The 16,632-nt window shown below is 42.2% G+C and overlaps 1 protein-coding gene across 2 annotated transcripts in view; it reads left to right on the forward strand.

The window, feature by feature from the left end:
• The window catches only part of AVL9 (AVL9 cell migration associated), a 478,148-nt gene that overhangs the window by 338,017 nt on the left and 123,499 nt on the right, over positions 1-16,632 (forward strand). For both annotated transcript variants that reach the window (XR_015309867.1, XM_086964797.1), the window contains exons 7-8: positions 14,247-14,287; positions 15,909-15,947. Coding sequence is in view for 1 of the 2 variants with exons in the window: in XM_086964797.1 (XP_086820923.1) it covers positions 14,247-14,287; positions 15,909-15,947 (80 nt within the window). In the remaining variant the exon portion in view is untranslated. The remainder of the gene's footprint in view (positions 1-14,246; positions 14,288-15,908; positions 15,948-16,632) is intronic.

Below are 16,632 nucleotides of genomic sequence, written 5' to 3' on the forward strand. Positions count from 1 at the left end.
ATCTGAAAAATAGAAGAAATCTAGTGTTTCTGCAAGTATTACAAATCAGACTAGCACCTGCACAAGAGCCATATCTACAAGAGCTGTCCTGGGAATTTCCATTTTTGTTGTTTGGGATCTCAAGTTCACTATCAAGTTTACTTCATACATTTAACCAGTGTCGTGGCAAGGTCAGGTGGTACTCGGTGCGGAACATTTCTTGTCACCCCCGGCTTGACAAAATGGCAAAAATGTGTTTAAAACACATATTTTTGCCATTTCGTCAACCCCCTCAGTGATGACACCCGGGGCGGCCCGCACTTCTCTAACTACCCCACTGCATTTAGCATCATCGACGTTTCGTGCAACAGATAAATGTACGTCATTACAAACAAAAAGGGGGATGTGGAATCTACAATTTAGTGAGGGGAAAAGTGGTCAAGGAAGGAAATGAGAGAAAAAGAGGAAAACTTGAGCGAAAAAATGATTAATGCATTTCACCTAGGAGTGTACGAAACTCATTTTGCTGTAGCGCAATTATGCAAAATCGTCACAGAATGACACAAATTATGTGTAATTACGGGAACTGCATCTTGCACTCGAAAAATTATCTGAACGGTCTGTTTGGGTGAAAAGTCAACTCAAAAATGTAATTTTGATTCCATTTATACTCACTCAAATTTAAAACACTCCTGCTCACGTTCAGACGTCGTTTTGGGCTCGAAAATTACATGAACGATCCCCTCTGGTAAAAAATCTACCTGCAATGCCGCTCATGTGAAAAAAAAAAAATGGCAAAACTGTATATTTTGCGTTAAAATTTCTCCTCGAAATTCCGTAATGTGGCGTAATCTCAGTAATTTTGCATACATTTTGTTACGCAAAATTACATTTGCATAAGTAACATTTCACCCAGGCCTAATTTGAAGGTGTATTTTGATCAGCATTTGGAAGGGAGGCAATCCAGTGTATACGGGTGAAGGTATACATGTATCCAAAATCTTTTGCTAATCCAAAACCTGCAAGAAAGAACTGGACGCGACAGACATTTTAAAGGATTAAAACTCTGGATGGCGTTTAAAACAGTACAAAAGGGGGTGGTGATGGACGGAGCATCTGAATCAATCAAACACTCACACCCAGTCAAAAGATCTGGGTTTAATCCATCACCGTTCTTTAGCCCACTCTGCCACCCCAGTTCAGACATGGCTATATGCAAATCAGTCTGACCCTGTGCCTCATGGGAACAGTCCAGCCCGAACTGCCAAGCCATGTCTTCCCTGGACCAGAAACAAGCTTCCGAGGACCGGTTTCTGGCATTCCAGCCGTCTTCAGCCCGACTTGCTTGAATCCAGTGGCAAAGTGAGCAGGGTACTCACGTCTGAGCATACCCTGCCACACACGAAGAACCGCGCGGAGTATGTGAAAGCCCGCAATGAATACAAAAGTGCTATCATAAAAGCTAAGGCTTCACATATCTCCGAAAGAATCAACTCAGCCTCTAACAAATCTAAAGAAATCTTTAAAATCATGAATGATTTCTCCTCTGACCAAAGAATTCTTCCCTCCCAGGCTCCAACCCAAGACACTTGTAACACGCTCAACACCTATTTTGTCCAGGAAATCGCTGACATCAAGAACGCCATTTCTTCGTCTATTCCCCCTAGTTCCTCAGACTCCTCCCCTCTCAACCCATCCACCTTCACTCAGTTACCAGCTATTACTCCCAGCACCCTCACCGAGCTTACAACTCATATTAAATCAGGTTCTCCCAAGGACTGCTGTCCCCCCTCGGTCCTCAGGGCAGTCTTCTCAGCTTTACCTGACCGTATTCTCCCTCTCCTGAACACCTCCCTAAGTACTGGTACGGTCCCCTCTGCGTTCAAACAGGCCATACTGGTTCCCCTCCTAAAAAAAGCCGGAGCTGACCCTGCCAACTACAGGCCCATCTCCCTTTTACCTTATTCTTCTAAACTGCTGGAAGCCCATGTGACAACCTGTCTGTCAGCGTTCATAGAGAGCTCTGGCTTTCTAGTACCTAACCAGGCAGGTTTCAGGCTGCCCACTCTACCGAGGCAGTCATTCTAAAAGTTTTATATACTCTTCGGGAGAATGCCGATAGAGGGTCCCCCCAGGCACTAATCCTGCTGGATCTCTCAGCCGCGTTCGACACGGTGGACCATGACATCCTCCTCCACCGTGTCGGACAAGCAGGCATCCAGGGCCCTGCACAGGATTGGATTAAGTCCTTCCTTTCTGGCAGAGTGCAAACAGTCTACCTAGGCCCCTTCACTGCAACCCAGGTACCCACCACCTGTGGAGTCCCTCAGGGATCCTCCCTCTCACCTCTACTTTTTAATCTGTACCTGCGCCCGCTAATTGACTCACTTCGCAACTGGAACTGCACTGTCCTCAACTATGCAGATGATATGCAGATTATCTTTCCCTTAGACACCCCGGATGCGGCATCTACTTTCCAGGCAGTAATGCTGCACATCCAACAATGGATGATATCTAATCAGCTTAAACTAAATCCGGAAAAAACGGAACTCATCCTGCCTTGCTCTAGTTCTGCACACTGGGGACCCCAATTCTGGCCAGCCGAACTGGGCACTGCCCCTACTCCGTCGAGTGCAGTAAAAAGTTTGGGTGTCACCATTGACAAAGACCTCTCCCTGAAAACCCACGTCGGAGCCATCATCTCTGCTAGTATGTTCCAGCTTCGCAAAATTCAAAAAATTACTCACCTGCTTTCCCACGAGGCCTTGGTGGAAATTGTCATTTCCCTCGTTCTCTCCCGTCTCGACTTCTCCAACTCCCTTTACTGGGGCCTATCCAGGTTCCTGCTCCACCGCCTCCAGATGGTGCAGAACCAGGCAGCAAGACTTATTTGTAAAGTCCCCAAATGGCAATCTGCTAGACCTCTCCTGGCCAAGCTGCACTGGCTGCCCATTGAACAAAGGGCTGCCTTCAAAATTGGATGCCTAATTTACAAAGCACGGCATACCAAATGCCCGGCCTTCCTGAAATCCCTCATTAACACACACTTTCCGACCCGCAACCTCCGCTCTGCCCATCTTCACCTTCTCACCTCCCCAGTGATCAAGTTAAAAAAATTGGGCGGCCGGAGATTCAGCTTCCTGGCACCCAAGCTGTGGAACTCCATTCCCCTACACATTAAAACCTCTGACACCTTGCTGAGTTTCAGAAAAAGCCTAAAGACCTGGCTCTTCTCGAACTCCCATTAGCTCTTTCTCCTACCCCAATTTCAATCTTAGCGCCAGGAAACCTCCGGTGTCAGTGCGCTTTATAAATGCAGCTTAACATTAACATTAACATTAACACTTATGGCGGCCAAAAGCGGTACAAAAGGGGGTGGTGATGGACGGAGCATCTGAATCAATCAAACACTCAAACCCAGTCAAAAGATCTGGGTTTAATCCATCACCGTTCTTTAGCCCACTCTGCCACCCCAGTTCAGACATGGCTATATGCAAATCAGTCTGACCCTGTGCCTCATGGGAACAGTCCAGCCCGAACTGCCAAGCCATGTCTTCCCTGGACCGGAAACAAGCTTCCGAGGACCGGTTTCTGGCATTCCAGCCGTCTTCAGCCCGGCTTGCTTGAATCCAGTGGCAAAGTGAGCAAGGGACTCACGTCTGAGCATACCCTGCCACACTTATGGCGGCTAAAAGCGGTACAAAAGGGGCTGGTGATGGACGGAGCATCTGAATCAATCAAACACTCACACCCAGTCAAAAGATCTGGGTTTAATCCATCACCGTTCTTTAGCCAACAAGCTTCGGAGGACCGGTTTCAAGCAAGCCGGGCTGAAGACGGCTGGAATGCCAGAAACCGGTCCTCGGAAGCTTGTTTCCGGTCCAGGGAAGGCATGGCTTGGCAGTTCGGGCTGGACTGTTCCCATGAGGCACAGGGTCAGACTGATTTGCATAGGGCCATGTCTGAACTGGGGTGGTGTGGAGTGAAAAAAAACGATGGATTTGGACCCAGATCTCTGTACTGTGGTGAATGTATGACATTGTTCTGCATTCTGCCCATCAACTGTGGTTTTTGCATTGGTCACCCCGAGTGGGATGGGTATGCTCAGATGTGAGTCCCATGCTCTCCACACCACTGGATTCAAGCAAGCCGGGCTGAAGACGTCTGGAATGCCAGAAACCAGTCCTCGGAAGCTCGTTTCCAGTCCAGGGAAGGCATGGCTTGGCAGTTCGGGCTGGACTATTCCCATGAGGCACAGGGTCAGACTGATTTGCATATGGCCATGTGTGAACTGGGGTTGTGTGGAGTGCAAAAAAACGATGGATTTAGGCCCAGATCTCTGTACTGGGGTGAATGTATGACATTGTTCTGCATTCTGTCCATCAACTGTGGTTTTTGCGTTTAAAACAGTACAGCAGATTATGTAGCAAATAACCAAAGACCGAGTGAGTCAAAGAAAATACAGCATAGCCTTTTTATCTTGTGTGTAAGGAAATATTTCTTTCCAGCTTCAGAAGGTGTGTAGAATCAGTAGGTATTAGTTTTTTGTTGCTTCAGAGCGGGTGCGGGATCAGTTGATAGTATCGGTCCTGCATTATTCTTCACCATAAAGGCCTTGTTTTCCAGGTTTCGGTACCACCCTAATAGTTGAGTAGATTCGATTTGGTCCATGCTGGCATGTAAACCTGCTGTAAGCACGTCTAAGCCTGTCACCAGCCTGACTCTGGCCCAAAAGTATTCCTCAGCCATGCAGAGCCCTTCTTCCAAATTGCCTCCCATGGTTCTTTGTGTGAGGGCTTGAACACATTTGCAAATACAATATTTCGTTTGTACTCGAGTGAGGTCCTTGAGTTTTGATCTGGTGGTATTTCCTGATTCCTTTTATTGCATAAGAGTTACAGAATCGTCCGTTGGTGTTGGCCGGTAGGGTGGCTGTGCTGTTCAATTCCTTATTTTTTTTTTACTGTTCCAGTTTACATACTGTAGGTCTGGTGCCAATTTCTGGTCTGTTGGTGGTCCGGATATGGTGATAAGGTTTGCATCGGAAGGGATTTACTGTTCCTTTGGAACTTGAGATGGAGCTTTCTTGATAAATTGAGCTTTACATTGTTCATGATTGAAATGGGATTGTCTAAGTGTTATGGTTGTCTCACCCTCTCCCATCTATTGGTGCCCTCTCTCTTGGCATTCTTTCTTGTCATAGAATGTCATTATTTCGCACTGCTTGGTGTTATCTACAAAGCTTACCATACATTCATGCACTAGTGCACTGAGATGCACCTAGAGAGAGGGATTGTTAGTTGCAGTGTCCCATGGGATGAGCATCATCTCCTTTTGAGCTGACTTCTACGCGAAGACTGACTGCCACTGTCGCGCCTCTAGGTCATCTTCTGTATCTTATACTGAGAAGGGTTCATAAGTAGTTGGGCTGCACATTCTGTATATATGATAACTCCAGGCCCGCCTTCAGGGTCGCTTCGAGCCCACCAGTTACTCAGATACTGTTCCTGTGTCTGACCAGGCCCGATCAATGGGGCTAGGGGTGAAGGTTGATATTCATACTTTTCCTTCCCTCTCCTTCTCCCTATCAATATCTAGTCTGCTTCTCTTTTTTTGCTTTGCTCAAGAGTGTCTTTGGACACTCAACCTTTATCAAGTGGATACTTTAGCCAATTGTCATTTCCCTCCATTTGACACACATTTTTCTGGTTCATGGCTTCAACACGTCACCCAAATCATGTGGCAACTATTCTCTTAGAATCCTGCAGCGTCCCATGAAACGTCTTGGACATTTGGGCATTCAGGGGTTTGACTTGGCCTTGGAAACTAGACGAGGGCACACAATTCATCACAGGCTGTGGCGTAGTGAATCACAGTGAAGTGTGGTGTGCCAAAATGTGCAGAGCCTGTCCTTACCTTTTTCACTTTGAGACAGCCTGCTTGACTATCTCCCTTGTATGGCCAACACACCCTCGAAGTGCTGAAGCACTGATCTGATGAACAGGTGCTCATAATTCTAGTTGGGAACTGACAGTGTATACTTAAGCCATGCATACCCCACATACATGACAGTGAATTCATTGTGGGATTAGATCTCTTCCAATACCATTATAAAATACACAGCACATTTTAAAATCATATGTGAGCATATGTAAATAGACACACAGGTCGAATGAATATGGTATGTAGAAAGTAGGCAGAGCATTGCAACCGACTTTGCGTACTGCCTTGCTGGGTTTTATGCAGCGTCTTTGGACCCACAAGGGTCTTTGTACACTGGCTGCTATCTTGCTGGCAGCTCAATATCAGGAGCAGTTTGAAAAGTCCCTGACTTTCAGGGGGCTTGGGGCCACCATCCTCTTACCCTTCCCATCTCTCTTCTAGTACTATGCCACACACCATTAGACAAAAGGGCACAGTGTAAGGGAAAAAAGCTGCAGAGACCACCACAGACGCAAAACGCTGCATGTATGCAGGGAAAGATATGGCGCAGCGGCCAGCGCTGCTGACTCAAGTGCGCAGGGCCCGTGGTTCGATCTCCGGCAGCAGCTCAGCATCATGTGACTTTCGCAATAGCTCCTTTATTCTCCCCAACAGCCCCCAGTGCCTTGAAACCTTTGAGGGTGATATATTCGCGCTTTACAAATATGAATTATTATTTATTATCAGTAAGTGCGCCCATCTCCATCGGCAGTTGCAACAGAGTTGGGCTACTCATGTGCATTCATTCATTTTAGAGAGAACAGTCTCCACAAGATGATTTTGTTCACATTTTGATCATGGCTTTTTTGTTTTTCTGTAATACCACGGACCAGCCATCCCTGGTAGTCAGAGCTGCAGTCAAACTAACACCAAAGGGAGACATGCCTTAGCACTCCTTCTGATAAACCTTTTCTAGGCTTCAATTTGTCTTGTATGTCACACAGACATTTGCTAGATGAGAAGCAGGTGTCCATTGCCGCCGCAAAGGAGAAAAATAAAATGATTTAAAAATACATTTATTACCATTTTATTTTTCCCATTCCCCAGCCGAGCCATGTTTGGGGGCAAAGCCAATGCTGCTGACTGGCAGCAGGGGAGCGGTGCTCACTCCACCTGTTTACACTGCAGAGGTCATTTTGGCCGGCTGTCTTGCGACGGCCAGCCTGACCTGCACAGTGTAAACCTCTCCACCTAGCTGTCTTAGACAGCTAGGTGGAGCACAGACACAGGCCCCCATTGTCCCTAGGAGCATCGAGGCAACCTGCTCCAGCCATTCCTGGCGCTGCTTTCATACTGCTCATCTGCAGCATGAAAGCAGTGTCCGGATTTGTGTGGAGAATTCCGCTGCTGCTGTCAGAGCGCCGAGGAACTATTGTGGACCGAAGGCGGCAAACAAGCGGAGGTATGTGCATTTTTATTTTACATTTTAATTTATTTTCAACCTTGCCTCCAGCTTCCGAGCTGTCACTCGTGGTTCATTATAAACACTATTTATAACTAACCATGACTGACAGTCGCGTGCGGCTGGTACCCTCAATATTTGGGTGGTTCTCTACCAAATGTTGAGGGTACCAGCCGTCACTGCAGGTGTCACCTGCATGTTGAAATATCAAATTTGACTCAGTGGGCCAGCACAAAAGTTTGTCAGTCTGGATCTAACATTTTCAGAAACTCTGTAAATCAAGACCGCGATGTTCTTAGGAAATGTGTATTTCTGCAACATGAAAGTGTTTGATATTTCAAGCAGAAGAACTTGATGTAAATGAAACACTGGTTGGGTGCTGTTTCTCCATGTTGTTTTGGCAGTGTATAATGTCATTTACTAAACTCTCCTGTAGTTTATGGATGTTTTGCGAGTTGCCACCATAACACTATAATTGGGAAAAGCCCTTCAAGAATACGCCTATCATATTCCAGTTTTACAACGGGTTGGTGGAGATTGTTCACATAGAGTGCTTACTGCCGACCTGACACAGTAGGGGCACTTTTCCCACAATCTCATAGTGTTTGCCGACTCACCATTCTAAAGCAGCATGGTGGACCATTTAGTATTCTTTACATTTTTTAAAGACAGACCCCTAAATCTGGGTTTGTCTTTTGAAAAACATCAAACTAGTGGGATTTTCCCCCAACCCATGTGGGACATTCCAGAAGTGATGGGATTTTTCCCCAACCCATGTGGGACATTGTTCATGTTTTCCTGATTTAGATCTCTGTGCTGTGCATGGTGGTTACAGCAGGAAAGAAACACATGACCGACAGTGTTGGAAGCCAGCCCTAAATAAAGCAGTGGTTTTATTTCCAGGTCAACTGCCCAATGCCGATGGCTGACCCACTGACTGTGAGACTGGTTCCAACAGTGGTGGGGGCAGGGGAACCAAGAGTTGGGAAGACAGGGTATCTGCACTTTATAGTACATTCCTTCTGACCACTCAACTCTAAATGAAGCACTGTGCTGTCCAAAAGATATGTTGTTTAATCAAAAGTTTCTCTATTGCTCTTTTTGCATCAGCTTTCATGATAATTTTTCAGAAACACACAATTTGGACAGTGGACCACTTTTAGCACCCTGCAAGCACCAATCCAACTATTTCCAATATTTGTATTTAGATTATTTGTCAAATCGTGTGCAATATTCAGAATACTCCCTGTCCAGAGAGTATAACCAACAACTTTGGTTAAACACAAGATTTACAATAAGTTCCGAAATGCACCACTTTGGCAGTCAAAATTACACCATATGTCAGTGAAAGAGTCTGTATTCAAAAAGAAACAATCCAAATAAAAGAGCGCTGAGTCCAAAATTGCAAGCAGATGTTCAGGATTCTTTAATTTTCAGATCGAAAAGCCAGCCAACGCGTTTCGTTCCCTCAGGAGGAACTTCTTCAGGGCTGTGAATCGTGAATAAACATACAAAAACCACGTGTGAATACCTACAACTAACCAATATTGTGCTTAATACATAAATAAACAATCGATGCTAGCATTGCCAAAGGCAAGCTAAGATTAAAAACAAGCTACCATTAAAATTGCAGCAAAACATGGAAGAATTGTATGCGTGGGGGGCGGAGGAAAGGAGTTATCCTATCATATTTATCCCCTTTTTTTTTTTAGCTGCATGAAACATTTAAAAAAAGTCACATATTATGGGGTGTGTTTTCCTACTATGTTTCCCTGTTCCATCCAATTTTATCTAACAACGAAATTTCTTAATTAGGACACATATCAATTTTCGACACATTCAGTTCATATATCATAATATTGTCAAGGTTACAATTAACAAAACAGCGCTCACATCGTTTGGCTTTTTTGTTGTTTGCCAGATTCATGACTGCTAAACATTTCCAGATTAAACACTCGGTTGGTCGATTGAAAATAATTCATATTACCACATCAGAAAAGGAATTCCATTTGTATATCATACAATAACCAATACTATGGCCAAGAACGGTATCAGATAAGCAAGGTCATTTATTTAGGAATGTGTCTATCAGGAGAACAGTTCCTACAGATCTATAGTCAGCTATGCCGATCATGACAGGCACATATAGCATCACTACACTTATCTCCAAATCCATGAGTAGTCCTAGAAAAGCACATACATGTCTGGGAGTGACTATTTTCGTGTTTCCTCATATGGCAAGGAAAAATGCAATGAAATGAAACAGTGCAAGGGTAAAAATAAGGTTCCTACCAGTAATAATAGATGACAAATTTATGGATTTCATGAGCCGGGATCAAAGATTGACCGTAGATATGTATAACCTATGTCAGGATATCGACGAGTAGATGGGGTCACCAGATATTAATTTCAGAAAGGTAGTTGCCTAAAAATAATGTATAAAACAAAGACAGTATCTTTGAGGACATAAGTACCTTAATTTCATAGCTTTCTTAGACTAGTAAAATAATCAATTGATTTTTAACGACATGTCAAGACCTTTCTTACAGTGGGTACATGTAAACAAAAAAAAAAAAAAAAAATTACCTTATATCTTCAAAAAGGAATACACCTTGTGAAAGCCTTCCTGCAGATTTTTCAATTATCTCTATTGTTTCCTATTTTTCATTTCTTCTTCATAAGTAACATAAAGCTGTGAAGTATTCTTGCTGAATAATAACCTGCAAGAATGTTTAGAGTCATAGCTAATTACATTACATCGAGCTATGACAGCTACATGAATCATACTTTGTCAGAATGGAACTACTGGAGGGCGCATGGCGTGAAACGGAATAGAGTAACATACCTCTAAGTATTTAGGAGGTTCGTATTATTCGCTGTCACTGGTTCCAATTCAGAGATCCCTAATCGACTCTAGACGAGGTAGTCACATTCAGGTAGTTACCTCTAAAGAAAGATTTTTTATTTTAAAATAAGTAACCATTCTTGCACTTGTTGCATGACATCACACGAAAACGGACGTAGTGCGTTCTTTTGGATAGTCTTAAGTCAGAAAGGGCGGCCCGCCTTATAGTTCAAATGTGTTAGGAAAAAACTGGACGGGATACTTCCATATTACCCTGGTTCATGACAGCATTGTGTCGAACCCTCGGGAATTATTGCAACTTATGCTACATGGCAGATGGGGTTTCGGATTGCGTTTGCCCAAGTAGCAAATAAATGTGACCAAAGTAAGGTCATAAACGCGCATAGCAAAATTCCTCCAAAACGTGACAGGAAGATAATTTAGTCACGTTAGCCAGATACAAAAGTAAACTATATAAACCCATGGGCTGTCTTTCCCGTGCAAGAAAATTTTTGCGTGTTGTTTTTAGTGGCATGCTGGTCTTGTACAGGAATAGCGAGAAACGAAGATAAGATAGTAAGGGTCCTACCTGTGGGGGTTCCATTCGATATCCCCAGTCGGCGTATCCTCAGTACTCGCGCCTGGTCTGCTCCGGCCAATGTTACCGTCCTCTGACGGCGGGAGAGTTTTTAAAGATCACACACTCTCTCCACGTGTTGGCGGCTAGTAGAACCCACGACCCGAACCACTACTGGGAGGGTCGAAAACGGCCGCCATTTTGAGCTAGTCAAGAATAGACTAGTACTTAGTCATTAAAAGACGATAAAGATATCAGCGGGAAAGAATATGAAAAGTATATAACGAGAATATATACCAATTAAAGCACCGGCTGTGAGGGAAGGCAATAAATAAACCCGTTATGGGGTAATTGTATAAAGTAGAAGAATTTGGAGATATTGCAGGATAAAAAAGTTAAATAACTGATGATACTAAATATAAATCAAAAACGGCACTCTGACAATAGAGGAGATGGCTGCTCGGTTTACCTGTTGGAAAGAACCCAGAGGACACGTTTGGTATATTCTACATCAATATTAAATTGAGAATATAGACATTTCACATTGTAACTATGGACAAATATTGGAACTTGACCATACAAATGAATCGAACAACACAGACAAAGAAACCATGAGGAAATTAATAACCAGGAATTCCGGAGAGGTTCATAGGGGAAGCAGAAGGGCATATGGACAAACACAGGGGACCACAAGCACCCATGCTGCATTTCGGGTTTAGGCTGACCCCCTGTAATACAGGGTGAGATGTTCCAATCTTTAGTGCGATGGTGTCCTAGACAAGATAGTAGTGCAACTCGTCCTCTGTATTGTGTCCCATCTCCAAACACTTTAAGCGACAGATCCAAGCCGCTTCTCTTTTTCTGAGCAACAGTTCTCGATTTCCTCCTCTTGGGTGAGGTGGTATGTGGTCAATGCCCTGAAACCATAGTGCCTTACCTTCTCTGTGGTGTTCCTGCATGTGATACGTCAAGGGATACTTGAGGTCATAATTCCTTATGGCTCGAGTATGTTCCTGTATCCTCTGTTTCAAGGGTCGTATAGTACTTCCAACATATATCTTATTACAATCACAGCCTATGACATAGATCACATAGCTGTCATGAACCAGGGTAATATGGAAGTATCCCGTCCAGTTTTTTCCTAACACATTTGAACTATAAGGCGGGCCGCCCTTTCTGACTTAAGACTATCCAAAAGAACGCACTACGTCCGTTTTCGTGTGATGTCATGCAACAAGTGCAAGAATGGTTACTTATTTTAAAATAAAAAATCTTTCTTTAGAGGTAACTACCTGAATGTGACTACCTCGTCTAGAGTCGATTAGGGATCTCTGAATTGGAACCAGTGACAGCGAATAATACGAACCTCCTAAATACTTAGAGGTATGTTACTCTATTCCGTTTCACGCCATGCGCCCTCCAGTAGTTCCATTCTGACAAAGTATGATTCATGTAGCTGTCATAGCTCGATGTAATGTAATTAGCTATGACTCTAAACATTCTTGCAGGTTATTATTCAGCAAGAATACTTCACAGCTTTCTGTTACTTATGAAGAAGAAATGAAAAATAGGAAACAATAGAGATAATTGAAAAATCTGCAGGAAGGCTTTCACAAGGTGTATTCCTTTTTGAAGATATAAGGTAATTTTTTTGTTTTTTTTTTGTTTACATGTACCCACTGTAAGAAAGGTCTTGACATGTCGTTAAAAATCAAATGATTATTTTACTAGTCTAAGAAAGCTATGAAATTAAGGTACTTATGTCCTCAAAGATACTGTCTTTGTTTTATACATTATTTTTAGGCAACTACCTTTCTGAAATTAATATCTGGTGACCCCATCTACTCGTCGATATCCTGACATAGGTTATACATATCTACGGTCAATCTTTGATCCCGGCTCATGAAATCCATAAATTTGTCATCTATTATTACTGGTAGGAACCTTATTTTTACCCTTGCACTGTTTCATTTCATTGCATTTTTCCTTGCCATATGAGGAAACACGAAAATAGTCACTCCCAGACATGTATGTGCTTTTCTATGACTACTCATGGATTTGGAGATAAGTGTAGTGATGCTATATGTGCCTGTCATGATCGGCATAGCTGACTATAGATCTGTAGGAACTGTTCTCCTGATAGACACATTCCTAAATAAATGACCTTGCTTATCTGATACCGTTCTTGGCCATAGTATTGGTTATTGTATGATATACAAATGGAATTCCTTTTCTGATGTGGTAATATGAATTATTTTCAATCGACCAACCGAGTGTTTAATCTGGAAATGTTTAGCAGTCATGAATCTGGCAAACAACAAAAAAGCCAAACGATGTGAGCGCTGTTTTGTTAATTGTAACCTTGACAATATTATGATATATGAACTGAATGTGTCGAAAATTGATATGTGTCCTAATTAAGAAATTTCGTTGTTAGATAAAATTGGATGGAACAGGGAAACATAGTAGGAAAACACACCCCATAATATGTGACTTTTTTTAAATGTTTCATGCAGCTAAAAAAAAAAAAGGGGATAAATATGATAGGGTAACTCCTTTCCTCCCCCCCCCCACGCATACAATTCTTCCATGTTTTGCTGCAATTTTAATGGTAGCTTGTTTTTAATCTTAGCTTGCCTTTGGCAATGCTAGCATCGATTGTTTATTTATGTATTAAGCACAATATTGGTTAGTTGTAGGTATTCACACGTGGTTTTTGTATGTTTATTCACGATTCACAGCCCTGAAGAAGTTCCTCCTGAGGGAACGAAACGCGTTGGCTGGCTTTTCGATCTGAAAATTAAAGAATCCTGAACATCTGCTTGCAATGGACTCAGCGCTCTTTTATTTGGATTGTTTCTTTTTGAATACAGACTCTTTCACTGACATATGGTGTAATTTTGACTGCCAAAGTGGTGCATTTCGGAACTTATTGTAAAGCTTTCATGATAATATTTACATATTGTTGAGGTCTTTGTGGTGAAACATATCAATGCTCAGAAAACTAACCAAAATTAAAAAATAATGTGTCATACACATGTATTCATATTTTTCACATATTTTTTTCTATTGATTTTGATCCAATGCTGCATTTCATTCTTTCAAGGACTATTTCACAGTTAATTGACCTAAGCTCACACACAAGTGTATGTAATTGTCTATTTCCCTCCGTGATCGTGGGCTCCACCCATGTACTATGAGTGTGTCCTATACCACCAAATATGGAGTTTTTGTAGCAGGTATGTTGGCTAATACATTGTCAGAACTTTAGCTTTGGTTCCTTCACTTTGAACTCTTAACGCTTTGTGAAAATGTTATTAGCCTAAATTATTTGCACGAGTAGTGTTCACTTTTTAAAAATCTGTATAATGAAAGAATACGGAATGCCAGGAAGAGACTAGAGGATTCTGCCTTATTTATTATATGCAATTAATGTAATAGTTATACCTTTTTTGTTTTAGGTCTGTCGCCCAGAGATTTAGTTCTCCAGTTTCGACACAAGGTATTGCATTTGTATGTGCTTTATTTAGTATGTTGTGATACAGAAAATTACGCTTTCATTATCTGAATCAGCAACTGAGTTGTGCTATTCTTCTTTGGACACACACACAAACACAGCCATCCACCCACCCTATCCTTGTCTTATTTCCATCTAACTTAACATGATTCTTGAAGTCTTTAGCGTATGAGTTTAGAAGGAGTTACATTGAAAAGAGAACTTTTATTGTAGGATTAGCGACCTCAGATGTGTAAAGTAAGTGCATTAAGTGTTGTGTGAAGAGGAGTAGAAGGTGGTAGAGGATGAGGGGTTGAAGGTTTTGCTGATTTGGAATTTAAAGAGATAGCACAGAGGTGCAACAAAGATTAGGTGACCAAAGAATGTTTACTCAGTCTCTAAGTGAGGGGGCTACTGTCGGAAAGCAGGAGGGGGCCAGTCTAAACCAACAAGGGCCTAATTTAGCATAATGGCCGTCATTACGAGGTGGATTATTTTGGCCATTTCTGAGTGGCCCCATGTTCTCATACCTGGAATTACCAGGTGCATGAATACTGAGCCTGGTTTTACCTGGTGAAGAAACGCACATGGTAAAACCACCAAGGCTGAGCCTGGGAACATGGTCTCAGCCCAGCTGCCGCCTTATCACTTCCAAAGCACTATGTCCTGTTAACTGCCCCAGAGTCTGCCTTGTCCACTCGAATTCTTCTGACTCACTGCCTCTCGCACAGTGAGCACACCGTGGTCTTTTGTGACCCACAGTCCCCACATCAATGTTTTACCAGTTAATTCAGGGTGGAGTTGGACCTCAACTCAGAATGCCGGGATTTAGGGCTAGTGATACCAACCAGAATAAGTAATTTCAATTTTGATACCCCCCCCCATCCGCCCCCTGATGAAAGTTCAAAGGATTAGAAATGAGTGAATAATGATTACACTCAAGCGACGAATGGCTAATAGCTGACTTCGCACACGAGGCCACACAGTGAGCACCCGGAACAGAAACATTATAGAGTGGTCACTAGCTGAATAGCTTACATGTGAGGTTAAACAAAAGGGACGAAAAAGCTGCTGAAGATTTAGCGGCATTGGGCAGATGTGCTACAGTTATTGAGGACCATGCATGATACCGGGACACAAGATATACCACAACAACAGGAGAGAGTTGCAAGGGCTATACGATTGATCCCCTGTTGGCCAGGACTTATGAAATGGAGGCCACACACAGGATAGATTTAGTAAATGTTTTTTCTTACGGTAATAGTAGGAATGAGTGCTATATGATATGTTTGCGGATACATTACCAATATAAATGCAATTTGATATATGATCTGTGTTATCTGTTATGTTGTTATACACTAAAATGTTAACTAAAAACTTTTTTTTAAAAGGTTTGCCCCCATTGCTTCACTTGTGCTGACTTTTAAATGAGTTTTAGGTGTGTAAGAAAATCTGATCAATTTAGGCGAGATATCTGTAAGGCTTTTAGTTGAGGACAGACTGCCCTTATCTAATAAAAGCTGAAGTGTTTTAGTTTTCTATTTATTTATTAAATATGCATATTCAAGCAAAATAATCAAACATTGTTATAGAGTATATAATTTGCTTTTCTTTTTCAAATGCACAGGTTTTAATCCTGTTCAAATTGATCCTTCTAGAAAAAAAGGTAGGTTGTTCAATGTAACCAATAAAATAAAACTGTAAATGCTATATTATCTCGTTGAATACTGACATTGATGTGATTTTATTAGGGGTTGCTGGACTAATTTCGGTACTTTCTTGGAATCAACATTTTTGTTCACAATGTCTGTCACTGTGTGTGACTAGAATATTTGCTGTAAATGTTAGTACTCCCTATGAAACCCATTTAAATCTAAAATGCTCGCAGCATTTTATTAAAAAAAGAAACTAAATGTCAAGCATCACTTATGTTTGTCAACTGAAATGTACTACATGTGGTTCAGCTGCTAGCTTTATTGTAAACCTCAAGCAGACTTCCAAGTTATAAAAAGCCGAAATAGTTTTTGATTTACGTCACCTCTTAATTTATTTCCACCCTCTCAAAATACTTCCCATCCTAATCAGGCACTTTATGTAGTGGACAAATGCAAATGTTTCAAGGTAAGAATGTTCTTATAGCCCATATCTTTCCTCATTAGCGTTCAAAATTGTTTATCATCTACACACAAACTAAGACATACATGAACATGCAGAGACTGAAAACACCAAGGAACATCAGTTACGGGTACATGAGCCATGTATTCTGCCCCTAGCACAGTTTTCTTCCTATGAACTTGGTAAGCCAGGGAAATCAATGATCAACCCAGCTCATTCATTTGGCCTTGGTCTTG

Source organism: Lissotriton vulgaris, chromosome 4_1, assembly GCF_964263255.1.
Source record: "Lissotriton vulgaris chromosome 4_1, aLisVul1.2, whole genome shotgun sequence".
Taxonomy (NCBI): Eukaryota; Metazoa; Chordata; class Amphibia; order Caudata; family Salamandridae; genus Lissotriton; species Lissotriton vulgaris.